The 27,509-nt window shown below is 39.5% G+C and overlaps 1 protein-coding gene across 2 annotated transcripts; it reads left to right on the top strand.

The window, feature by feature from the left end:
- The first annotated feature begins 1,074 nt into the window (after positions 1 to 1,074).
- zcchc14 (zinc finger, CCHC domain containing 14) lies at positions 1,075 to 27,056 on the top strand. 2 transcript variants are annotated; one of them, XM_024282552.2, is made up of 14 exons: positions 1,075 to 1,607; positions 3,234 to 3,389; positions 9,998 to 10,181; positions 16,625 to 16,695; positions 16,945 to 17,016; positions 17,146 to 17,189; positions 19,033 to 19,175; positions 21,625 to 21,661; positions 22,121 to 22,553; positions 22,637 to 22,734; positions 24,294 to 24,373; positions 24,515 to 24,667; positions 24,911 to 26,044; positions 26,116 to 27,056. In XM_024282552.2, the coding sequence occupies exons 1-14, from the start codon at positions 1,101 to 1,103 to the stop codon at positions 26,169 to 26,171; spliced, it is 3,168 nt and encodes a 1,055-aa protein (XP_024138320.1). In that variant the 5' UTR covers positions 1,075 to 1,100; the 3' UTR covers positions 26,172 to 27,056. The 2 variants fall into 2 exon arrangements, with proteins under 2 accessions (XP_024138320.1, XP_024138321.1); XM_024282553.2 differs by having other exon boundaries at positions 24,297 to 24,373.
- Positions 27,057 to 27,509: the final 453 nt, after the last annotated feature.

A 27,509-nucleotide genomic window follows, 5' to 3' on the forward strand; every position in this document is an offset into this window, starting at 1 on the left:
GTGTTCATTTTTTTATTGAAAATTTGGCGCCATCTTCTGGACATTTTAGGAACTTAAAAATAATTATATAAAGTTTTTAGTAAAAAATAATACCACGAATACACACATAAGAGGGATTTAATGCATTGCACATATGTATACAAATACGTGTATTTTTTAAATAGTTTTTAAAGATAAATTGAACTGTGCAGTCAATAAAAAATAGAGATGAACACGTTATAGCTAAGTTAGTTGGCTAAAAATAAATGTAATTAATAAAGTCAAAACGTGTCATAGCGATGACAGGTCTCCCAAACACCAACTTAATCAACAGGCATTCTTATGAAAGCAACAGAAAAAGATGTGAAGCTATAAGGTGGTGGAAATCAATCTGAACCAATCAGGAAGTACGCGTTGATAACTGACAGCTGTTTTAGCCAATCAGAACAGAGAACCCCATGCGATGGGCTGGCCTTTTTCGTCAGAGCTGTTAATGTTAAACACAGCTGTTTTTTCGTGTTTTTGTTATGTTTAATGTGGGACCCATTAAGCTGCCGTTTGTTAAAAGTTTATTCATAAGAGTTGCCCTCCGGTAAGGCTTTTTCTGCGGCTTTTTTGAGGAAACATTTATGGGAAAGTTTTACTGTCATTGCCGCTAACAGGAGCTGCGGGCTGTTTTTACAGTAAAAAAAAAAATGCCCCCGTGCTCCTCGCGGCTTCTCGTTCTGGTTTAATGAGACCATGACCACAGTCGAGGAGCTCTACGAGAGACAGAAAGGATCGGAAACCCCGGCTGGAGGCTCCCTGGACGGTCGGACGGCTCCCTGAAAGAGCGGCGCTCGGTGGTCCGGCTGGCGGAGGCGGACAAGGCGGAGGGACTCCCGGCTTCTTCTCCGCGGTGAGGCGAGATTATCTGCAGAAGGCCCGCTGGAGAGCCGCTGCCACTCTGAAAACAAAAGAAACTGCAGCAGTTGCTGCTTCAATTTATAAAGTTAGTCCCCGAAAATCCCACCAAAACGCGAGATAGACCTACTTTCAGCGGTCTAGGCACGTGCGCACGCACGCGATCTTTGATGTCAAGTTTACTTCCAAGTGTGAAAGTTTAGTGAGAGCGCGCGTGGATGCGCGCGAGGATGGTGGAGAGCCGCAGCTGCGTTCAGAGGGAGGAGGTGTACCGCTGGTTCTCCGCGCTCACCTCCGCACGGAGAGCCGAGTTCCTGTGCGGCCTCCTGGACCTCTGCGTCCCCATCGAGCTCCGCTTCATCGGCGCGTGCCTGGAGGACTTGGCCCGCAAGGACTACCACTGCCTGCGGGATGCGGAGATCAAAGCCAACAACCCCGCCGACCTGGCGGCTCTCACCAACATCACGGATGAGGTGGTCCGCAGCAGGCTGCTGGTCTCCCTGGCGCTGCTGGGCTCGGACAACCGGGAGGCCGCCGGGGTTCTGTTCCGGACCCTGACCCACATCGACTCGGTGATCAACAACTACGGGCTGCCGCTGAGCGACGGGAGGACGGAGGAGCAGTTCCTGCTGCTCTTCACCATGGCCTCCAACCATCCTGCCTTCAGCTTCCACCAGAAGCAGGTGCTGAGGCAGCAGCTGGGGCAGATCCAGGACCTCCTGCAGGTGAGGCAGGGGGGACTAGGGGTTCAAAGGTCATGGGGTCCATACACTGCTCAAAAGAATAAAGGGAACAAACACACCCTATATCTAAACGGATGAAAAATATATTTTTGAAAATGTTATTCTTTACTTACAAACAACAATTTATTATCCTATGGAGGTCTGGATGTGAAATCATCCTCAAAATTAAAGTTATAAAACACGCTACATGGTGATCCAACTACATTGTAATGTCTTGAAACAAGTCAAAATGAGTCTCTTCACTGCAGCGCCTGCATATGCTTCTGATGAGGTGTGGGGATCACCTCCCACACCTGGACCAGAGCATCCGATAACTCCTGAACAGTGTGTGGTGCAACCTGGCGTTGGTGAATGGACCGAGACATGATCTTCCAGATGAGCTTATGGTCTGGGGGAACAGACGGGCCAGTTCACTACATCAATACTTTTGTCTAGCAGAAATTGCTGACACAGTCCAGCCAGATGAGGTTGAGGAAGAGCCCAAGGGGTCAGAGAATCTCATCTCGGTACCTTACGGCAGTCAGGCTACCTTTGGTGAGGTAGCCTGACTGGTCTTCACGGCGTCTCCAGACTCTGTCATGTTTGTCACTTGTGCTCAGTGTGAACGTGCTTTCATCTGGGAAGAGCACAGTAGCCAATTTGCCAATCTTGGTGTTCTCCAGCAAACGTCTTGCAGTGTTGGGCTGTAAGCGTAACTTCCACCTCTGGATGTTGGGCCCTCATACCTCCCTCATGGAGTTTCTTTCTAACAGCCATGTTTCTTCTTGCACAAAGAAGGAGGTAGTGGTCCTGATGCAGGGGTTTTGCCCACAGTGAGTTGTTTAGGTTTACAAGATAAAGATACTTTATTGATCTCAACTTGGGAAATGTGTTTGTTGCAGTGGCCATGCCATGTGCAGGCTCAAATAACAAACAAGTAATAAGTGAAAAAAATCAGAAAAGCAATACGACTAAAAACAGTTATTAGAGAATCAAACATTAAGAGTTTATCTTGGAGAGTATACTCAACTATAGCTCATTTCTGACTGATTATCCATAATGACCATTCTTATCATTTAAAAAAGAAAAAGCTTTTAGCACAAGTGAAGGTGGACACTAATTTAGAGGAACAGGGAAATATCTGCTGCTAAAAATTAAGTTGCCAGATTCCTAATGTATTCATCAGTATTGATACATAAAATCCAAACACTTGGAAGCAGATTTCTTTTGAGTTTAAAGTTGTAATTGTCACATCTTGTAAGTCATAAATTAAGATTTTTTTTAACGCTATATTTTACATTTGAACTGCTTTGGAGAAATGAAAGTGTAACAAGTCAGGCATAAGTTAACAACCAATGAGTCCTGGTACAAAATTGCAGGTGAGTCTTGCTCAATGACAGGCCGGCTGAGAGATCTAAAGCAGTTAAATTACTAACTTGTGGTGGAAAAGCTTCCAGCAGCAAAGTAGAGTTTATCTAAGAAAAGATCGTTTTGTGACCACACATCACCAAGCAGCAGCCAAAGTAAGGTTTCATCAGGATTAGAGAACAATACAGTTATTAATAAAGACATTTAAAAGCATGTTTTCCCTTCATCTGCAGGTAATTATTCAGTCATTTGTCGTTTCAGGCAAGTAAAGGTGGAGGAGAGGCTTCAGCAGCAGGACCTGCTGGTGCTCCAGCCGCCGTCTGTTATCCCCTCCACACCCGCCAGGCCACTTCCCCGCCGCAGGCCGTGGCGTCCCCCGGAGCTGCCTGCCATGCTCACTGCTCCTGCTGGAACAAGGTACCCTGCCGAAATGTGAAATAGATGCACAGCAAATGTATCAGAGGAAGACCGAATCCCATTAATGCTAAAGGTAACTTTTAAGAAAATGCTGATTTATCCTCAAGAAAGTCGTTCTGAGTTGAGTAATACTGACAGCAAACATTCAGTTTTGCATCTCAACTTGGCTAGTTAGACGGATTCTGAGTCGTTATTTTTTTCTTTTGGGGCAAAGATGGACAGATTGAGTCCTGAAGATATTTTTTTCTGAGAAGCTGCTGAATATCAAACAAGTGGAGTTGAGAAAAAGAATTTGTGTGGTTGATTTTAGAGCAGATTTAAAACCTAGACAGGAGAAATGTGTGGATTCACTTAAATAGGTTTTTCTTTTAGTAAGAAATGACTTCAACTTTGATGAGAAAATGAAAAACCATATCCTTATCAGACGTGACACCAACGTTTGTATCTGCACGTTCCTGTTTTTAAGGACAGAGAACATCTTGAGCTAACAGTTCACATCATGAGCACTGAAGCTTCTGGTGTTTGCTGCAGAGCATGAAGTACATCATGAGCGATAACAATGTGAAATTAAAACACCAAAACTCATTAAAATGTATATTCTTTGCAGCATTTAATCATCTTCCAGTAGTTTTCAGGAAAACAATAAAGAGTGAATTAACTATAAATTGCAATTTAATGGCTATATAATGGAATACTGGCATCTCTGCTTACATCTAGTCAATACAGAATTTGTTGACAAAGCATTGAATGGAAAACAGCTGTAAATTAGCCCTAGAAGAAATAGTAAAGACAAAAAGCAGCCAAATTTTAATTCTTTCATAAGAAGGTGTAAAATAAGGGATTGAAGGTGTGGCTGCATCTGGAGTTTCTGAAAAAAAGTGAAAAACAATGTAGAGTTGCAGTGAGATCGGAAAATTTACTGTATAATTGTACTAATTGTTGTCAAAAATGAATTTGAGGCCAAAAGCAAATTTAGCTCTTCCACGGATTTAAAAAAAAGCATATTTTAATGTAAAAAAGTCATTATGTAAAATTTGCATCAAAAGAGTACAAACTAAAGCTCATATTTAGTTAAATATTAACTTTGTGTCGTTTTAGATGCACTCATTTGTTTTAATTACCCTGGCAGCATAAAAAAGGCAAAGTAACTGATTTCTACAGAAACCATGCAACAGTGAAAGAATGAATGTGATAGGGAATCGGGCTGGGAGAAGCAAATCAATGGAGAACGACAGTGGGCCCAAATAATAACCCTGCTGTACTCCACATTTAACGTGAGTGGAAGAAGAGTTCTAGCAGCCACTGAGGACTACAGAGGCTTGTTTAGGTGCTTTTGCATTCCTGTATTTGGGCTTTTCCTCTCAAAGTTTACTTTTTATTGAAAATAAAAATGTACAAATGTTAAAAAGTGTCAATCAAAGGTGGAGTAATACCTCATTAGTAAACATAGTCGGGAGAGAAAGGCCCTCATCAGTTTGTGATAGAAAACAGATGAAGGCATCTGTTTGGCATTCTCTTCTTCTTTTCTACGCATCAAAATGATCTTTAAAAATCAAAAAGGATGAAAAAAAAACTAAACTTTATTGAATTTACTCATAGTTAAAATAGTTGTGTGGTTGAGGTGAAATTCAGAAGTTTTCTCACATAAACATGCAGTAATTAACCATCACAATGCAACAATTATTGATAAATTTAGTCTCTATAATATATTAACAGTGGTAATTATCTCAGTGATGAACTTATTTAACTTCACAGCATTAATAATAATAAACAATTTTATTTGAAGCACCTTTCTTGTCACTCAAGGACGCTGTACATAAGTACTAAAAACAAAAATAAATCTTCATAAAAGCAGAGCTGAGAGAAAAAGAGGAGCGAAGAGAACTAGAGAGGGAGTAGATTTGGAGGTCAGAAAGGTAAGGGGGAGCCAGGTTATGGAGGGCTTTAAAAGTGAGAAGGAGGAGTTTGAATTAACATCTGAATTTAATCGGGAGCAAGTGCTACTGCAGTAGGACGGGGATGAAGTGATCAAAGGTCGGAGTTCTGGAGGCAGATGAATTCTGGACCAGTTGTAGTTTGTTGAGGGTTTCGTTTGGGAGATTGCAGGAGGGAATTACGGTGAGAGAGGGGCGGAGATGATTAGTAATAAGGAATAATGTTATAAATGTGAGAATGAAAAGATAGTGAGCTGTCGAGGATGAAATCTAAAAAGGCAGTGTCATACTTGACGCTTTTGAAAGGGTTGATTTTGAGCCTACAAGTAGTACTTCGGTTTTGTCGCTGTTGAGTTTAAGAAAGTTGAACTCGTTTTTGACTTTGAACAAACAGGAGGAGAAGGACGAGGGGGAAGAGAGGAATCAGACTTACTGGACAGATAGAGTACGGAACAATGGAAAATCATTGAATTTATGAAAAATATTGAGAGGAAGTGGTAAAGAAAAGAAGGCAGAGGACAGAACCTTGAGGAACACCAGAAAAAAACGGATGAGGACTGAGATTTAAAGTATTTGCGTTGAATGAACTCTTCTTCAGCTTTTTGTGCAAACACGTGTTTTGTGCTGTTGTGGGCGGGGTTTTCTCTGATTGACAAAAACAAAAAAATGTTTGTTGGAACATTCTTCATTAAGGTTCTTGTTTATGTTTATCTCCACAATTTGCTCTACATTTTCAAATCTGTTTTTTTTTGTACAAATGGCATAGTTAAGTTCAGTTTCTAGCTGTATGTACTTACTTTCAGCACATAGAAAACTTACAAATGTTCTTGAAACAAACCTTCTTTTACCTGCTGTGCAGCTGGACTGTTTTTTACTCATCGATGAGCAAAATCCTCATTCTGGGATGAATCTTCCCTCTTCCTGTTAGAGAGGAAAACTCTTTATGAAAAATCTCAACTGTGATCCATGGATGCCCAGATGTTTACATCCAGATGTTCCGTTGTCAGCCTGGAAGGGAACATCTAAAAAGAAAAGGGGAAAAAAAGTGCTGCAGCCTCAGAGGAGGGGATTTCCTGACGATACAGGAAGCACAGTGACTCATTTTGGTGAAATCATCCTGGAAGGATGGATCAGACAAAAGAAAGGGAGCAAAAAAAGAGTTAAAAGAAAACTTTTTTCACCAGTTAGGTAGTAAAGAGGTAAACAGACTTCAACAGTGTGCAGCCAGAGCATGTTTAAAGGCGAGCAGTAAGGGAAAGTACCCAGCTCAGAGAGTAGCGTTGTGTTTAGTGTTTTGTTGCCCTTGGCTCCTGCTTAGTGCAGGTCAGCACATTTCTTTAAGCTGAAATCAACCCTCTGTGGTCTGTGTGTGCATGCGTTCATGTGTGTGTGCGCTCGCTCGATTCCCCAGGAAGTTATAAATGTTGTCGTTCTAGCTCTCTCTCGGGCTGTCTTTCCATCGATGCTTTGAAGGAAACATCAGGCTTTTATGGAAAAGCAGAGATCCCAGCATCCTCTGCAAAACTCCAGCATGTTTAACTTAAGCGTTGAAACTGTGATAGCAGAGTAACCCTCCTGGCTCCAAACCCTGTGGAAGACGATGTTCAAGTTCCACATAATAAGTGGGAATGCAGACTGAAGACAAACAAAGAGACTTTAACAATCAGAGCTGCAGGAATGTCTCTTAAAGATAATCTCACTGTAAACAAAGGAGTTTAACCCTATCCTCACCAGAATGCACCATACTCAGCCAAACCTCGAGTCCATAAATCTTAAAAAAAAAAAAAATCTTTCGTCCCAGCTTTAAAATAACTGGAAACACTACGACTCTTGGTTTAATTCTTACATTTAAAACTGTTTATGTAATTTTGGAAAACAAAGTTGAAAATGTGTTATTTGCTTAACATTACAATAGTACTAATAACATTTTAACTATAGAAGAGCTTTTACTTATGTGAAGGGTGCCACCTTCAGCTAAAGTTTTTAAGTGTTGTAAAAATGCATTTTAACAGCTTTGAACTCCTCAGTCGGGGTCACTGGTTCATACGTGTTATCAGGCAGCTTAGTCTAAGAAAGATGCTCACTGAAAACAGAACAGACAACCTTTGTAAGACTCAAATAGTTCTAGCATTATGAGCAGAGAAATGAGGCGGACTGACAGTCTGTTTATTTAAAACGGATTTGTTGTAAAAAAAAAATCAAGTTGACTCACTTTCATGTATCCCTTGTTTGTGCTCGACTGGTTTTACATTTTAAGGAGCAAAAACAACAACATTCTTATCAAGAAAGCACAAGTGCACCTCAGTGGCACTGAGGGAAAGACAGGAATCAGAGCTGGAGGTAGCAGAGATGAAGATGCTGAGGTTCTCTTTGGGAGTGACCAGGATGGATAGGATCAGGAATGAATACATCAGAGGGACAGCACATGTTAGAGGTTTTGGAGATAAAGTCAGAGAGGCCAGACTGAGATGGTTTGGACATGTTCAGAGGAGAGACAGTGAATATATTGGTAGAAGGATGCTGAGTCTAAATTTTCCAAGCAAGAGGTCTAGAGGAAGATCAAAGAGGAGGATTATGGATGCAAAGACATGAAGGAAGCTTGTGTTAGAGTAGACCAGTGGTCCCTAAATTTTTCAGTCCACGGTCCAGTTTAAATTAGACGAATTTTTCGTGGACCAGTCTGAAAAGGGCCAAAGATGGTATTTTTAACCTTCTGAAAATCTGTTTTCAAAATGCTCCTAAAATAAATTTTGTTTAAAAAGTTGAAACATATCAGTAGATATTATTTTTATACAGATGATGATTCACTTTATTCAGCCTTGCTGTATGAAAATTCTCCAATGTCCTTTTTACAAATTTACACAAATCATCAACTTTATTAGATTGAATCTTTATTAACTTTAAAATGTTTGTGGCTGGTTTAAACTCTGTTAAAAATATTTTGCCTTTAACATCAAAGTGGAGGCTAACAACCGGACGCTAGCTTCAGCTGTGCTTGACTTTTAAGGTGGTATAAATAAATAAAGCAACATAAAATGACGCAACCGTCGTTAAACCGGTGTTTTGTATATTTTGAGAACAAGTGTCTCAATAATTCCGTATGCCACGGAAGACACCCGGTTTTGTCTGTAAACAGCTGCGTTATTGTTCTCTGAAGTCGAAGGCTCTTCGGTTTCTTTTAAAAACATGAGAACTTGTGATCGTAGCATTACGTAATTCTGACACCTGAGTTTTGTGCCAATTTTGGTGAGTTTTAGTTCAACTTTAGGGGTTTCTTTTGTGAAATAAGCTTTTTAAGTTTGAAAAAAGTTTTGATTTTTTTAATTTTAGTATAAATATTGATAGGACGTCGGCTATGAAAATTGAAGAGGAGCAATTACTTTTCACAGCGCCATATTTCCTGGTCTTCCTTTTCCTCCTTATCAGTCTTAAATCTGGTGGGCTTTCTTCATGTTTAAATGTTTAAAGCAGACACTCCTCTGCTGCACATCCCGTCCCGTCTGTTATTCCTGCTGGATTTTTATCTTTCCTGACTGAGAGCCGAAGAAAAACAGTTTCCTCATTTCATTTTTTTATTTGGATCCAGTAACTTTTCAGTAGTTCTGAGCACATGCTTTACATTACAGCCCAGTTGGACCAGTGCAGACCCGCATAATAGCCTCATTATGTGTGAGGTTTACATGTCTATAAAAGCAAAGCCAGTGTTGGAATTAGCAGCACAGTAAAGCTGGCCTTGAGTGGAAAAGAGGAGCTCCAAACTTCCAAGTGTCTCAGTTTTTCTGTCTCTTCTACTGGACTGACGCAGTCACAGTTTTTCTCCCTGCAGTCGGAGCTGAAGGTTTTCTGGTTGGCAGAGAAACATGCGGATGTGGCAGCAACACATTTAATTGTTTTCAGATCTGCTTCTGGTATGATTTTAGGACGTTTTTCTGAAGAACTTTTGCTCATTGATACTTTTGCTTAATTCTACCAGTCAAACCAGTAACAAACTTTTGTGAGGTCAGCGTCTTCCTGTCCCTCCGTTACATTTATCATTCATTTGGCTTTAGGACTCTGACAGGAAAACAACTGAGTTAAAGGAATTCGCCCGGCATTTCTTCTGTTAGTTTGTGGTTTCAGAGCATCGAGTTCTGATGTTCTGCTTTCAGTTAAGCTGGCGTTAACCTCGGTTTGCATGCAAAGCAGTGGAAAAAAAAAAGGTTAAATGTTTGCCTTTTCTCCTCCTTTTAGAGGCGTCTGTAAACGCGCCGTTTCCATCTTGGTGACATATTATGAGGTTTATTTTCTCTCAAATGCTCAAATCATGGAGGCAACGGGGAATCAGTTAGATCTGCACTTGGTTTGAAGTTTAATTGTATCAGCATGTCAGCAGCTGGAGAAGATGCTGTTTGAACTAAAGCTATGGTCACATATCCCATAATGCCACAGCGCTGAGACCTAAATGCAAGGTTCTCAGCAAAAGTAGTAGGTTGCCGCAAAGGTTTGAAGAAAAAGTAAAAGTTTTATGGTGACTGGACAAATTTTTGGCATCGGTCAGTTGACAGGTGGGTGGCAGGAAGGCAAGATAATTTACTGATAGGAAGTTTGAAATTCATCTGATGATCGACCGATTTCAGACGGCTGTTTCAGCATGAATCCTTTCTAAGCCTTTGTGGCCTCTTTCTGACCCTTCAGAGCCAAACCAGAGAGGCTGAGACCCCTTCAGGGGTTACCCTGGAGCCGGGAGACCATGACCTTTCTGCTCACCCAGACCTCCGCCCTCCAACCCTCCCGCCGCCTGCAGGACATCCATACCCACCCTCGTCTGCCGGGCAGAATGCAGCAGCAACCAAGAGCCATCAGGGGAAACCTGGAAAGGGTGAGTCTGATGGAGATCCCAACAAGATGCCACACGCCGAAGCACGTAAACGCTGCGAGGAAGCTCCAAGAATGCTGCCCTCAGGCTGAGGTGTGTGCCGGGGTTAAGATAGTGAAAATTACTGGGGAAAAAAAGATTCACTTTCCTCTTTTCACTAAACATGCAGATAATTTGCTGAAATGTTTACAGAATAAACTTAAATCTGTTGAAGGATCCAACCTAAAGACAGTGGATTTTCCCTAATATTTACACACACGTTAGCTGGACTTAAAGTGAAAAAATAAACTTTTCTAATAGTTATTTTGCTTAAAAATATAGATCTCCACTCAGGTCAGGTATTCACAACTGAACTAACAATGTGAGAAACATCCAAGCAGATAAAAAATTAAAGATAAAACAAAAATATTTCAGGAGTTTCTCTAGTTTTCCTCCTCTGCAGAGCGGGGTCTCATTTTATTGACAAGTTTTGCAAGAACATCTAAATGCCAGATTTCTGCATCAAAACAAGCAAAAATCAGATCCCGACCTCTTGAGTTTGTTGACCTTAAAGCTGCATTCACACTATTATTATTTTGACAAAAATAAGTAAAATATCAGGTTCATACTTGTATTGACTAAAAATGTTGACAAGATGATATTTAAATAATTATTTATGAGCAAGCGTAGTTCTGCATCTTACTTTTGTTTTCCATTCAAACCCCTGACACTTAGCACACTAAGCCTCTTTCTACGATCTCGCGAGAACCAGCTTGTGTTAAACCTCATGGTTTTTGTTGTTATGAGACATGTACTACTTAAGTTTCTACTTGGGATGGGTACCGAACTGAAACTATCTGCCACGTTGCTGCCATTATCAAATAAAAACACAGATTTCGGTGCTTCGTAGCGGCTCAGATGAGAATGAGTGAAGCCTTGCAACTGACCAGTGTGTCATGCATGGAGCCTCAGTCAAACTGCTGTTGGTGAAGTGGGCCAAAGTTCTGCTGAACTTCACAGTAATAGATTCTAGTTCAGCAGCTTGGTGGATCATGATGTGTATAATGCTCTGAAAAAAGACCAACGTCCTGAGGATGAGCGGTGAAATCCGTGTGAGAAAACAGAGCTGCATTGCACTCTGTCATAAAGCATCTTAGCCACATTCAAGCGCTCTCCTTCATCCTGTCACCCTGCTTCATCACACTTGAATGTTTCTGGAAAGAATTACCTTTTTTTTCCTCTTTATTTTTGAGGCATCCGTTCTAGCATCTTTCAAGCTCCTAAACAGTTTACATGCTAGATTTACTGATGTTGGAAATACATTTGTTCTACGTATTTTTTTTGTTATACTGAAAAATATTTGGTTGTGGAAGTCAGACAATATTGATTGTTTCCTTTAAGAACAAATATTTCGTAATTTACCCAAAAAAAGCACAGTGAATTGACTTAAGTAAAAACAACTTGTAGCCTTAATGTGATACAGTTGCAGTGCTTAACGTTGTGATCATTAAATACAATGAATTATTTAACTTGAAAGGTGTGTTAAGATTCAAGTAGTTGTTTTCTGAGTGATACTTTTTAAAGAAAATTCGAAAAAAAATTCTGGAACAGTCGTGGGATATGTCATGATATGTATCGTATTGTGAGACGCGTATCGCGATATGTACTGTATCGCCAGACTCTTGCCAATACACACTAACGCGGTGCCTTTCTCTGAAGCACAGAAGAGAAAGAATTTCTCTTGTGTGAAAATGTTATTTTTTTCAATTGCATTTTTCTGTTCCAAGTGTAGAGTTAATTTTTTGTGCACACAAGATTTTTTAAATTTTACTCTCAAAACAATGAGTGTTGTACTTGCAATAATGGCAAAAAAAATCACTCCATACTGATGGAGTCACTGAACATGTCACATGCTTAAATTGGAGTCCCTGATTGGTTGATGAGACGCTTCATCCTCACCAAAGTTTAGATTTTTTAACTCTGGACGAGCCGGAGCGCTCAAATTCACTTAACATTAAACCTGGACGCCCCTGATGTGAATTGCGTTCGGTGTGAACACAACTTTAGAGTTCATTCTCTACAAGTTAGAATCTGCCTCATCCTCTGCTTTACCAGCTCTTATGAACTAGTGACCTGCTGCCCATCAGGGATTCTTCTGTGAGATGAACGTCTGCAGGCGCGCCTGAAACCCAACCCTCAACCGTCCCACTGCGCCGTGGTCGCTCCGCAGAGCGCTCTGCAGCATAAAACACACAACAGGAGCTCTTTATTTGCATGTTTGAGACTCCTGGATCCATTTAAAGTCTTCTTAATAGATGTTCAGAATAATAAAGTATTTGTTGAAAGGATAAATTACTGTTTTATTTATTAGATTGTCTGACAGGGACGCTGTACATCAAATAGCATCTCTGGAAATGTACCAGAGTTAGTCAAAAGGCGATTTTTCATCTGTAGTTCCTGGACAGGAAGAAAGTCTTTCTCCTTAAAAACTATGTGAAATAACAACAAAAATGAGAATTTGAGTTTATAATAACATTGTAAAAGGGTAAAAATACAATATAAATATATGAGCAATAGACACAATATTAATGGGTAAAAACTTAATGTAAATATAACAGAATTATAACTTGTAAAAATTGTAAGTGTTAAAAATAGAGATAAATATTGACTCTGTAAAAACAATCACAGCACACACAAAAAATAATTAAATGTGCAAATAAGTAAAGTAAAAAAAAGATTGATTGTTGATTGAGTTGGGGTCATAGAACATTTTCCTGTGAGGAGTTTGTCTTTGGTTGGTCGGGTTCAGATGAAGGACTCCATCAGGACTCCACAGCTGTCGCCCCAACAGGCATCCAGTGAAGTGATGAAGGACGGCCTCCAAACTGAGCAGTCGCAGTCTGGACATAAAACCTTTCGCCGTCAGAATGCCACTCCTGCTGATCCCTTCAAGCGTCCTCTGAGTCTGACGGAGAAACCAGAAAATCTGCATTTTGTAAAAAAACATTTTTCCACCGAGTCCGACAGAGATGGAACGGCCCAAACCTGCCTCTGCTGCTGAGGCATGTGAACTCACAAAGCAGCAGAAACCATGTGTGAAAACATGCAATTACTTACAAGACGCTACTCGAGTTTGTGCGGCTAATGTGTGTTTTGACTGGAAGTCTTCTGTTCACATAGATCCTTTCAGCTCCACTGACATGTTGTTTAATCCGTATGTAAAGAAAGAAGTTCCAAACCAGCTGTTGGTGACTCGAACCTTTTTCCTTTAAAACAGGAGTGAGACGGTTCTTCAAAGGTTCAGAAGTCCAAAATAAGTTAAAAATGTTAACAAATTTGCCCAAAACATTAAAAAAGTTTTATATTCTCTTTAGTATTTCATATTGTGGAAGACAGAGAGTGCTAGTGTTTATTTATACGCTAAAAACGGATCTAATCTGGAAACGGTGTGTTCTGAGGGACTTGGTTGTAAAAATTAACTTAAAAATTAGTTTATTTTAAAGAAAAAGAGGATAACTTTGTTTGCTTTGAGATCCAAGCCACAATAAGAACAAATCAGTCAGTCTGAGCAGCAAGATGTTGATATTAATGAATCATTTTTGTTTATTCAATAACTAGAACAAACACATGTTTATTCTTCTTTTATCAGGAACAGAATAAACAGAACGTGTTCAGAGATAAATGTCTCTGTTAGAGAAAATACATTGAAAAATAAAATCACAGTTCATATTTTCTTTACACAGAACTCTTCAGTGTCTTAAATTTACGAATAAAAGTCATTTTAGGTTTAAAAAATTAAACTTTTTTTTGCCAAACTGGAATCTAGGTGTTTTCTAAAGAATCTTTAACAACAGCATTTGTTTTCTGCTATATAGCCAAAGTTATACATTTGGTAAATGTTTCCTAGTTCATTTTGGTTTCATATATTTTGTCTCTTTTCTTACATTAGTCTTAAAAACCTTACACCAATGAAAATTGTGTTTATAAAATGTTTTTGCAGCATTTTTCTCATCACGGAGGACATATTATTCAGAAAATTAAGCCTAAAATTGTATTTCTGAGTATTTCTTTATTCAAATCATTGTAAATCAGGAACAGACCAAAAAAATTCAGTTTAAGAGGCTAGTGAGGTAGACACTACAATCGACAAGCTCCCTGCTCTGCTCCATTCCGATGGATCCACTTGCAGACGAATAGATCTATTAACTATGCATTAATTAAATAGATGCCTGTTTGTTTTCCTCGTCCGAACTGGCACGGCTGGAAAGCTCCAATACTTATATTTTTGTTTTACCGTTAATGTTAGCTTGGGGTTGTGAGGCGCTGCAAGCTAGCGGGAGAGAGTGTAAACGAAGGGATGATGGGAAATGAGGGAAGACTTACTCTGCACCCAGAGTCCCACCTAAAACTCAGAGGGGAATTTCTGCAGATACTATATCCTAGAAAACCACACAGATTTTTTAATTTAGGCTAAAACTGACAATTATAATTCAGAGATCTCTGGGAACGTTTAAAATAGATCGAAAGATGTTCAGAGTTGGAACAAATTTTGTTGAAACAGACATCTGTTGTTGTTTAAACCTAAATATTTGAAGAAAAAGTCTGATTGTGTTAAATCCAATTTTCCAAAACTACGATTCTGGAGCCAAACTGACTTCATGACTTAGTGCATTAATAGTCTGTGAATATGCCACAAAAACAGTTTCCTTTTCGCAATCTTAAGTTCATGATCCTGCTGACTCTAGACCGGAGTTTTTATCCCGTAACAAACAGCAAACAATCTGATCTGAATGTTAAAACAGCAGCTTCTACAGAATAAATCAGACTGTCTGCATTTATCTCTTTTAGACGTTTTTCAGGACAAAATCTGAGCGTAACGACCTAAACCATTGTCGTCTGAACTTGTCTGCGCTCCCGCCACAGAAGTTACAGATCCCGGCTGGGATACGAGCTTTGGCACGACGTCTGTTCAGCTTTCCACACAGCAAAGGCCACAACAATCAGTGCAAACTAATGTTTAGGAGCTCAGAGTTCAGAGGCAGTGAGGGAAGGACTTATTTAAAAACTGAAATAAAAAACACAAAAGTGCATTCAGTCAACAATTTGGCAAAGTTAGAACCTTAATCCTCTGGAACCGACGGACGCCCTCAGGCATCCTGATGTGCAGCTGTGATGAAACTCCGTCTAAAATGAACTTTTTTATGTCCTGTGACTGATATTTTATTGAATTAAATTGAGAATATGGCCCTTTTTGTAGTTTTTTGACAAAATCAATCTTTAATTTTAATAAATAAGGTGAAAGACTTTGATCTGATGGCTGCCTATTGCAGGGCAGCGCGCCCGTGGTGGAGAGGCGGAGCGAAACGGAGCTGTCCGCTATTAGAAACTCCACAAGGAGGAAACGAATCATAATTTTATTTTCTGATGGAGTCCAAAATGACTTTGCTACAACAACAACCACCGGTGTTGTAAAAAAATCATGGAAACTCTGCGTTTCTCCGCAAAAGTCCCTCCCACTGCTGTTACGAGAGGCGAGCATCAGAGTAGACAGACACTTGAGAGCAGATTCCAGTGCGCCGACCTGAAGTCCAGCTGGATCAAACTTCTCCCTAAAACCCTTTTTATTATTCCTCACAAACACAACTAGGAAAATTTATGAGAAAAATGAAAGAAAATTAGAATTACAGGAAAAATGTCAAATGGACAGCAGTTCTCTTAGGAGAGAAATTCTTATTTTTGGGCTACCTGGAAGCTGAAGCCACAGAGGCAGACAGATCACTGTCTGTATAACAGCATAAGAAAGGTCACATCATAGAGCTGTGAGATCTGTGATGTTCTTCCATCAACAAAAACTCTTCTTATGTGGCCCAAATAAGGAATCTGCGAATTCTGCCTGGAATTTTTTTTTTTTAATTTTCATTCAAAAATGTGTTAATTAGTCTTTTGACTAAATTTATTCTTGTTTTTTTTTATGAAACTACACCTAAAATGTTCATTCTATGTTGTAAAAACAGTTCGTTAAACATTTTTGGGGTTTTCACAGCAAAATGAATCCCATTTTTCCAGACGGAATTTTCTGTTTTTGCATGATTTTATGTGTGAATACAACATGGAAAAATGAAAAACAAAGGTAGTGTTACATAGGAGAGGTTGTACTGATTACAATTATACCAAATAATCATGGATGTAGTCTTTCAAATTGAAAATACAGAGGTAAATTCAAAAGTAGAAAAAAATTGAGTTTTAGGCTCTAGGTTCCAGAGGGTTAACAAACCCAATCCTAGAATATTTACCAACTAATGGAGTTTGTTAAGGATGTTGTATTTCCAGTTTTTTTTTATCTGTAAACTTTTAAAAGCCATTTTTATTTAAACAATGTTTGTTTCATTACACCAGAATAAAAGCCTCATAGAAATAGTTTTATTTTCATCTGATGGATGTGTTAAATGAAGGGTTTGTTTTTTCAGCTGTGATCGAGAGGGTGGCACTGCGAGGAATGAGCGGTAAAGGAGAGGACGCCGCTGACTGCGTGTTTGAGGTGAGTCAGGAGAACGTCAGTCTTTTAACTCAACTTGTCCCACTCACTTATGAAAAAACAATTTTACCGAAAAAGTCTTGAAACACTTAAATTGTAATTATAAAAACTGTAACAGAAGTTTTTTAAAATGTTCTCAGTCTTGAAAACTTCACCAGATCTTTGTTAGCTATAGAAATCACAAATTTTCAAAAATTCTTGTTTTTCTTGGAGGCGTCCTTCATCCCTCACTCTTCCCCTCTTCCTCTCCAGGTGAGCTGGTCGGATGGATTTGTGTCGTCTGTTTCCAGAACTCAGCAGGAGGTGGCAGAACTCATATCACAGGTCCGCTCACACAAACGTTCAAAAAGTCAGAAAAGTTCTGAAGAAACAAAATCCGTCTCTCTTCAAATTTTTGCTCTTATTTGTTTGAAACTCACCAAACTTACAGATCCGTTCATGTTTCTGTGTCAGCTGTCACAGGTGTTTCCGGAGGAAGAGCTGGAGGTGGACCCCAGGTTAGTCCACACCTGTCCAGGTTTACATTTTACTATTAAAACATTATGCAGGTTACGTTAGTGTTCAACACGTTAAAGTAAGGCTAAACAAAAAAAATCTAGGATGATTATATACATGCAAGATTTGAGCATTTATTTAAAAAAATGATTAATAGGGCTCAGAATGGATAATTTTAGGGTGAGTTTTCCTTCTGCTGTTTTCAGTTGTGGTATAAACATGTATAAATATTCTGATATCTCACTGAAATAACTTCAAAGTGACTAAAATAATCTGACTTAAAAATATACAGAACATCAACCAATAAATCAAGATGCAGCTTCTGAATTCCTGCCTTGCAAAATCAGCAATGCAATAAGACTGAACAAAAATGTAATTACATATTTTGTCTCACATTTACTCAAATTTATGGATTCCAGAAGAAATTATTTGGTTGAAGAAATATATGACTAAGCTCTGAGAAACAAAGCAAGTTTTGACCACTGATGAAATACTATAGATTAGATGCAACCTGTAACAATACAGGAACTATTTGAACAGATCTGCAAAAACTTCTTCTTTGTTTGGAAAAATAAACTTTATCAATGCGTTGTGGCTGTTAAACCCTTTCTTTTTAAAATGTAGTTTAACATTATTTTAAAAAACTCCAGTAAAAGTGTTAAGTATTTTAAAATAAAATAAGTTTTATCTTCCTTTCTTTCTTGAAAGTTCCTTTCAAAATAAAATTCACCCTGCTGCAGCAGATTTACTCACTATCATGATGAAATTATTTTTTCCATTTTACTTTAGAATATAAACAAGACATTTGTTAATGTAATTATGTACTGTAAGCTGTGATAAGAATATGATGTTTAAGCTTATTCTAGGAATAAACCACTTTGACAGCAGATTAAGCATTTTACCATCATTCTTCTCAGTTTAATGTGTTAAAAATCTAAAGCTAAATCTAAAATTAACCAAAGTTACATTACCATTATACATTCAAATTTTTATGATTTTTATTCAAAGACATATGTGGGTTTGGAGCTTCAGGTTACAGCCCCCTGTTATAGATGAACACCAGAATCTACATTTTAGTTACAATCACTGTAAGTAGAATAACGTTTTCACCTGTCAGCAGGTGATTTGGAACTTAACCCTTTAAATCCCATACAATCATAGACAGAGAATTAAGACTTTTTTTAATTAACATTTTTAAAGCCTTTGATAAAATCAATTAAAAAATGCAATATATTTTTTAGGAGATATAGAGAGCATCAATTATGACACTGTGGATGATTTAGAAGGTTTTCGGTCACAACAATATTAGTTTAAGATGCAAAAATATTGTTCAGGGAAAAAAACACCTCATTTACTTACTGTCTCAAATTAGATCCACACATTCTTAACATGATGTAACTGTCTTATGAAGAATTAATTAATGACAAATTTGCATTTTTTTCAATACTGCAAGTAGTCATTAAAAAACAAATATCAGAAGATGAGTTATTCTAACCATAACATTTAGAAAAGTAGCAAAAACTTTTTCCTACCAAAAGTATTTTTGAGATTTTACGGAAGCAGCCATTTTGAAAATAAGCAGGTGAAGCCTAGTGGAATGATGATGATCTACAGGGTAGAAAACATCAACCAAGTTATATAAAGAAAGTTTAATCATGCTAATGAGATGGGGTTAAATAGGGTTAATGAGATCAAACTGCTTCATCTCAGGTCTGGCACATTGCTGCTGCTTCCACAGATCTTCAGTAGGATTTCTGCTGTTTTTCTCAGACATCCTTCAGAGTTTTGATCTGTTTTTGTTTGTTGAGTTCTGAGGGGTTGGGTTCTTCCGTCTGCCTCTTCCAGGTGTCTTGCAGCTCTGTCCGGGCCTGTTCTTCAGAGTCGCTGCGTCCAGCTGTTTTTCGCGTCCAGCAGGCCTCTGTCGCCCCGCCAGCCCTCCTCGCCCTCCTCCTCCACAGCCTCGACCTGTACGCTCACCTGCAGCTCAGGTGAGTTTTTTATTTCTTGCAGAGATGATTTAAAATGTGAGGAATACATGTGGAGAAACCTGTAAGAGGTCTAGGAACCTGTAAGAGAGGCGGTGCTGGGGGGGATTGTGAGTTGCATGCAGGGCTTTCATACTGTGGCTCTTTGCTGTTGGGGGGGGTCTGTCTATTTCCGTCGGGTGTGGGAATTCAGCGTGGCATGTTTGTGTTGGAAAGCCTGCAGCGCGGTGACCTCATGTGTTTGTGTGACTTCACGAGTATTTATAGCTGCGAGTTTCTGCGTGTTTCTTTATCTGAAAACACTGAGGGACGCTCACGCTGCACGCCGGCGACACTTATCTTCACGCTGGCGGCGCACGCAAACATCAGTTCATCAGGTTCACGTGGAGACCTGTGTCCGGGTTCACTTTGGGTTTTTGTTTCACCTGAGCTGAGGAGGAAAGCCTGCACAGAAATGCATGCTGGTCTTTGTATTCCAGGAACAGCAGTTTATTATTTGCATCAAACTCTTTGTTCCCTCAGTGATTATTTACATAAAATACAATGAAGGGATTAATTGAAGCGGGTGTTTTCGTTTGACCGGCGTTTCTTATGGTTGAGCTTTGCTTTAATTATGGTTGTTAGTTCTTGAACAGTTGTTATTAGGCTGCTAATAAACAAAATCCTTTGAAATTTCCTGTTTCTGAATCACCAAGTTTAAGGTTTTGCATTTGTCAATTTTTTAAACACTATTTTTTTATTTAAATTTAATGAAGAATATATATATATATTTAATCTCAAGTAGATTCTAACTTCAGGTGAATTTGAGGCAGAAGTGGTTTGATGCATATTTGCACGAACACATGTCAACGCGGGTTAAATATTGTTAGCATAAGATCAATTTTTGTCTCTGAGATGCTTTTTTTGGTGTCATTTTTTGTTTTTTATTTTTAAAAGAATAAATATTTAAAGTTTACACATCCTCCCACAGCTGTTTAAATAGTGGGCGTATTTGAAGCTGTTTAATCAAAGTAGACTCAGCAAATTTTGACCCCCCCTTTTTTAATTTTTATTTATTTTACTCTTTTTACTAGATATATAAAAGGTTTACATTTAAAAAGAGAAATATTTAAAGTTTAAATCATTTTCTACACTTATTCAAAATTGTGGGTGGAGCTATAACAGATATTCAAATCTGTCCAATCAGAGTAGACTTTATTCATACTGCATTTTCATTTTACGTAATTTATCTTTTATTTCTGGTTATTTGAAGTTTACATTTAAAGGGTAAATATTTGAATTTTAACATTGTCCCACAATAATTTTAAGTTGTGGGCGGAGCAATATCAGGTGTTTGAAGCTGTCCAATCAGAGCAGACTTTTTATTTTGACTTTTTTTACTGAATATTTGAAGATAACAAATAAAAATATAAATGTTTATAGTTAAAACATTTTCCTACAATTATTTAAAATTGTGGGTGGGGCTATATCAAGTGTTTGAAGCTGTCCAATCAAAGTAGACTAATTTGATTTTTAACCCTACATTTTAATTTTTGTCTCTTTTTTGCTTGATATTTGAGGTTAAAATTTAAAGGGGAAATATTTTAATTTGAAAAATGTTTCTACAGCTATTTAAAATTAAATTAAATTAAAATTGTGGTTGGGGCTATATCAGGTGTTTGAAGCTGTCCAATCTGAGTAGACTTATCCAATTTTGACCCTCATTTTTTTATTTTTACATTGTTTTAATTTTGTCCTGGGTATTTGATGTTAACATTTAATGATCAGTTTATTTAAGAAAATAAATCCTCTAAATTTAAAAAACTGCTGTGAAAAAAAACAACAGGAAAAATCTTTTTTTTTGTAAACAAATGAAATTCCAAAACTTTTGCTTATCTCCCATAGATTTATCTTATTTATGCTGTAAAAAAATAGTTTTTGTTTTTTACTTGCTCACAAAGATATCATTCATTCATTTTCATGTAATCTTGATAAGGAGGAACCATTCCACCTTCTCTTATTTGCTGTTCCTCCCACCTCAGCATAGCGGGAGCTTTGGGTTGAGCTGATACAGTAAAATGCTGCTGCAAGCTCGGATCATGCAGAAATATCAATGACGGTTCTTCTCATAGCAGTGAACAAATAATGAAATTAATGTTTTTATTTTACCTTTGAAAGACCTGAGACAGAACAACAGGTTCCTGCTCTGATTCCATTCTTAGTTGGAGCCCTAAGAGTTTCTCAACGCAGAGATCTTTATGCTGCTTTGCATCTGCTGTATGTTCATCCTCTGAACACGAGGAGAAAATGTGTTGGATGACTGTCTCTGACTCGTGTTTCCTTTACAGGCACTCGAGTCTTCTTCCATTTTTGACAGGAGTTACCTACTGTTTTTTATTCTTCTTTTTCATCTTTAGCACCTATTTTAATTTGAAATAAAGGTCTGTTGTTTGTGTGTTTGTGTTCATCACAGATCTCAGCTGTCTGCTGCAGTACAGAGGAGCAAACAGGTGAGACTTTACCTCAAACCGCTTTCAATTATGGAAACTTCTCTGTTCTTAAAGTTGCTCTCTAACTATTTTTTTATCTACTGTAAAATCGCAGGAGTCTTTTAATAATGAAAATAAAATGAAATAAGATAAAATCGTTATTTATTTTGAGAAATGTAAAATTGTAAGAATAATACACAAAGTAAAACAGAAAGTCACTGTTAAATTTTGATTATGTCTTGAGTGGATAAAAAATGCATTATCTTAGTAAATGATCTGAATAATTCGTCTTTTTTGACTTGAAATAGATTTAAAGCAATAACTTTTCCATTCACTTGTGAATTTCACATTTTCTATATGATAAAATCATTAAGTCATTTTTTAATGTGATCCTGTCTTAATATTCTGTTTATTGTTCATTTAAACACACATTTTTTCTGTTTTATGGAGATCATTTGGACCGTTTCTCCTCTTCCTCAGGGCGGTGTACAGAGTGGCCAGCGTCCAGCCCGTCATCAGCACAAACAACTCTGTCTCCACCCGCTCCACCCCTCACATTTCCTCCTTCCCACCTCCGCTTCCTCCCTCCATTCATCCCTCCATGCATTCACTCCCGACATCCGCCCTCCCTCCTCACATCCAAGCCCCGCCCACGAGGAGCTTGGCACCCAGCGAGGCCTCGTCCCAGCTGCATCACACGTACGCTCAGCTGCAGCACCACCTTCCTCCACACGGCGGCGCTCAGCCCGCCCTGCACTCGCCGCATTCCCAGCCACGCTCCCAGCCCCACACACTGCAGCCGGCGGCGCCGACCCAGTCCAGCAAGCCGGAGCAGAACGGCATCCTGGACTGGCTTCGCAGACTCCGCCTACATAAATATTACCCCGTTTTTAAACAGCTGACTATGGAGGAGGTGTGTGGAGGTCCAAACAAACCCAGAGGTGTTTCCTTCAGACATAATCTGACTTCTGGTTTCCAAAACTCTTCTTTTTTCAGTTCTTAGCTCTGACAGAGGAGGACCTCAACAAGTACGACCTCACTCAGGGAGCAAAGAAGAAACTCAAGACGCAGCTGGAGCTGCAGAAGTTAGCAGAGTAAGATGCACTAAACACAAACTTCATCAGGAGGAAACCATCTGAAGGTCAAGCGTTTCTCCTCAAACAGAAAATCTGGTGAAAATATCAGAATGCTGCACAACCTCACAGAATCTAAAGTGTTTTTCTCAGCTAATCAGTTTTATCTGAAGTCCATTAATGGTTAAACGGAGATAAGTTGAGGGAAAAACAAAACACAAACTCTCAGGAGCACGAACCCCTCCAGAGAATGAGCATCATTACTCCTCCGTCGTGTTTCCGTTCCCACTATCAGCATGTTTCCATTAAGCTGGTAATGCATGTGCACGTTCACGTGCACATAGAAATCAAGTTCTTGCTCTGGTTTTCCAGAGAGAGAGAGAGAGAGAGAGAGAGACATCCGGAGGTGTTGAAGTGGTCATTGTCTCCCTCTAGTGGTGAAATAGATCAAATGCATTCACTTTTCATATAAACATTCTAAGATGGAGAATTAAGGCTACTTTACAAACAAAACGATTTATTAAAATTATTAATTTAAAGTTGTACATTAACAAGAAAAAAATTGTACCTATTAGATTATCAGAATAAAGTTGTATATTTAGAACTTTAAAAGTGATAAGTTAATTTGATGTCTTTTTTCTCATAAGTGTGCATGTTTTTAAAGTTGTAAATTTTTTACTTGAAATGTCATAAATTTACAAAAAGAAAGTTATAACTGCTAAATTATTAGAATAAAGTCGTATATTTACGACTTAGGCTAAATTTATGACTGTTTTGCACAAATTTACGTGTTTAAATTAAAATTGTAAATCCATTACTTTTAATGTTGTAAGTTTATGAGATAAATGTCGTAACTGTTAAGAGAATAAAGTCGTATATTTGAGACTTTTAAAATTATAAGCTAAATGTATTACTTCTTTTGTCTTAATGTTACGTGTTTCAAAATTGTAAACGTATAACTTTAAATGTTCTAAGTATACAAGAAAAAAGTCGTAACTGTTAAATTATACAAATAAATTTGTATATCCACAACTTTAAAAGTCATATGGCATATGGCTTTTTTTCTCATAGATTTATGTTTTTTGAATTAAAAAAAAAGAAAGAGAAGAAGTTATAAATAATAAAATAAAACATTGTTTTCTGTTTACAGAGCTGTTCTCAAAGATTATATACGTGGAGAATTTTGCAAGGCTTTATTTCCAGATAGGTTTTAAAAAATAAAGAAATTCTGAACCTTTTGGCGACTCAAAATTAGATTTTTATTTGCTTAACAACACTGAAAAGACTTCGGTGAAAACTGGGCTTCTGCTGTTGCTCTGCTGCTGCTGTTTATTTGCTGGATCGTAGGTTCACTTCAACTTTAATCTCGGAATCTCCTGTGGTCTAATCTCAGAAATTTACTCGAAAAAAGTCAGAAAATTACAAGGTTTTTTTCTTGTAAATTAAAACTTTAACCTCTTAAAAGAAACTTTTTTTTTTTTATTTTGGTGGCCCTAGAACTCCATCATACATCTGTATTTGTTGAAGAAAAAACCCTTCAGCAGTTTTACAGTCTTTGTATTTGACTGATCCTCTCCCAGCAGGGAGATGAAGATGGAGAAGCGGCCGTGCAGTGGCATCGCCAGGGTGACCCCTACGAACCACGTGGGACCTTCAGCAGGTAACAAAGCTGACAGACTCACAGAATGTTGGAAGAAATTACGCTCCTGAGCTTTGGGGGAGGGGCTTCTGTAAAACTCCGCCTCCTGAATAAGCTGAATAATAGCAGATTCAGTCTGAATCTTGGATGTGTGTTTTACAGCGGAGCTGAGGGTGGAGGTGGACAGCGTGTCGCACCATCAGCAGGCGTCCACAGACAGTAACTCCTCGTCAGGATACTCCAGCTCCTCCTGCTCGCCGCGGACGCCACTCTGCTGTGACTCCGCCTTTGACCGCGTCAGAGACATGCACAGGCGTACGTAGTCAAGTTTTTGGAGAGTTAACTTGCTAAACTTGTTTCCATGGTTACAGTAGGCAGGGGCGGAGCCTAAATGGTTTCACAGCTCTTTGAGTTTCACCCTAAGGCGTCAGGTCTTCCTGTCAGGGTTTAACAATTCTTTGTAGCATTAGGAGCATATTTCTGAAAATATTTCAACTTTTTATGTATTTTTTTTTTTTTAACTCCTGTTTTTCTGTCTTCTTTACTTTGGTGTTTCAGGTGTTTCTGGGCCGTCGGCTGCAGACTCAGGCGCTCCAGAGAAGAGCGTCTTCATGGTGAACTCCAGCTGTCCCACCGCCTCCACTCGCCCCACCGCCCAGGTCCTCCCCGTCCAAACGGATCTGACTCCTCCTCTCCCCCCGTCATGCTCCTCCCACCTCCCGTTCGGCGTTCCTCAGGCCTCGTTCCACCAGCTGCCCAGCTACCCTCAGTCCCTGCTCTCCCCGGTGTCCGTACGCATCCTTTCGTCCCCGCGGAAGCCCCGCCCCCTGTGCACCGATGTGGGCGGTGCCAGCTTCCCGTCGGCGCTTGGGGGGGAGGGGAGACTGGAGAACCTGTTCTCCGGGCTCAGCGTGGACGGCTCCTCGACTCCTCGGGAGTCCTGCCACGAACGCTCCGCCAGGGCCGTGGACCTGATGGTAGAGACAAGCTCCGCCCCGACATCCACCTCCAACAGCCTCCACCACGTCTCCCAGCCCCCCCTCCTCTTCCACCTCTCATCCTCCTGCCCCCCCACCTCCCCTTCCTTCTCCTCCTCTTTCTCCTCCTCAAAGTCTTCCTCTCAGTCGGACAACCCCGGCCCTCCAGGTGGTTTTGTTTCCACGGTAACAGGAAGCTCAGTTCCAGTCGCTGCAGTTCCCGGAAATGTTTACTTCCCACCCCAGCCCACCTCCAGCCCCTCCCCGTGCACCTCCTCCTCCTCTCTGGATCAGAGGTCGGGTCACGGCCTCTCCCTATGCGTCTGCAGCTCCTGCGGTTGTCACGGAAACTGCGGCACCTACAGCGCGCTGCCAGGTTACGCTGCCGCCAGCTACCTGCAGCCATTTTCATCTGGCTCCTCCCTCTTCACCCTGGCTCCTCTGCTCCACCTCACGCCCCTCGTGTCCTCCTCCAGCGCCGCCGGCTACGCAGCCCCGCCTTTTTCCTACCCCATGATGGGGCCCCCACCCGCTTACCGTCGTAGCCTGGCATCACAAGACCCACAGCTGGGATTTGGCTTCTACTCACCTCACAGCATCATGGGAAATGGAGGCCAAAAGCGCACAGCAGGGAATCTGTCGTGTTTCAACTGCGGCACCAGCGGACACCGAGCCGACGACTGCAAACAGCCGGCGGTGGAGTCCCTGCAGCGCGGTGAGTGTCTGCCGGAGATCATACGTACGTTCAGACGAGCTGTGATCTAACTTCCTCCTCCTCTTCTGCAGCGCCGTTCCGCCTGAAGTTCTCGCCTCAGTCCGACACCAAAGACTCTACAGATTAACCCACAGCTGGAACTTTCGACGGCGGAGCGGCCGCAGACCCCAGAACGGCGCTTTTAAATCCTCTTTCACAGATGATTGTAAACACCGCCAGTCAGTCACATGACCTGCTCGACTGTGAAGCCAAACTTTGTTCTCTGAGCTTCACAAACCAAAGCACCTTCCTGGTGGACTCCCCGTCCGTCTGTGATGGACCGGAGTCTTTTACCAACCAGCGCCTTCTGCACGTTTGTCCTTTTCTGTGGATTTTTCTAAAGAAAGACTGAAAATGTTTAGATGACACGCCGCTCACTTTCAGGAGAAACTTTTCTATGCAGGTAAAAAAATGTCACTCAGGTGTCTGCGTGTCCAGATTCCAGGATGTAAACGTCAACAGGAATCATGTAACTAGAACACAAAACAAGAACTGAAGTCGTTCTGGAGAAAAAGGAAAAGCTGTTCAGGTGGTTCCAGCTCCACATTGGTTAGCAGACGGTTTCTTATCTAAAGCTCTGAGAGGAGCAAATGTCCTCACAGTTCAGGATCAGTTCTGATGTTGGATGTTGGTGTTTTCCTGTCTGAACTTCTGGGCAGGACCCAGACCGGCGTTCCCCCGGAGGGCGCCCAGAATTTTATTTAAGACTCAGCTTGACTGAGCTGCTCAAGGGTCTATATTTTTTTTTTGTCATCTTTATTTGAGTCTTTGTAAACAAAAGCTTTCTGAAAGTGTTCAGTTTGACTCAGAGCAGAAACTTCATTTTATCTGAAGCATTTTTCTGTACAGATGTTTGAAAAGTTTGTTAAAGTTTCAGGTTTTATATTTCATGTGGTGTTAAAAAAACAGGATTGTTGTGTCTAAAATTTGAAGAAAAACTATGCAAATAAATGTTTTTGGATTGTGCTTTTCATTACTGCCTCTGCATGACTTTATAATACCGTTTATGCCTTAAAAATACTTATATTAGCCTCTGTTTTTTATGTCAATACTTGTTAATATTGTAATGAGTTTTGGATCAAAAAATGTTTTGTTTTAAGAAAAGAAAAAGAAAGATAAAAAACAATTGAATTTTCAGCATTCCTCCACAAGGGGGAGACAAAATCAACTAAACAATTCTTTAATGTCAGAATTTATTCATATTAAATGTTTTACTTTGCTTGTTTAGTTTAAATCTAAATTATTATGACGTGTTTTTTTATTAAATTTATTTTATACAAAAGAAGTAAGACAACAATTGAAATTAGTGTTTCTCCACTTGGGAAGACAAAATTGACTAAACTATCCATTTTTTTTTTTTTTTAAGTCAGTATTTATTCAATGTTTTACTTCTGCTTGCTTAGTTTAAATTTAAATAATTATAAAT

The sequence above is a fragment of the Oryzias melastigma genome, linkage group LG6 (assembly GCF_002922805.2).
Source record: "Oryzias melastigma strain HK-1 linkage group LG6, ASM292280v2, whole genome shotgun sequence".
Taxonomy (NCBI): Eukaryota; Metazoa; Chordata; class Actinopteri; order Beloniformes; family Adrianichthyidae; genus Oryzias; species Oryzias melastigma.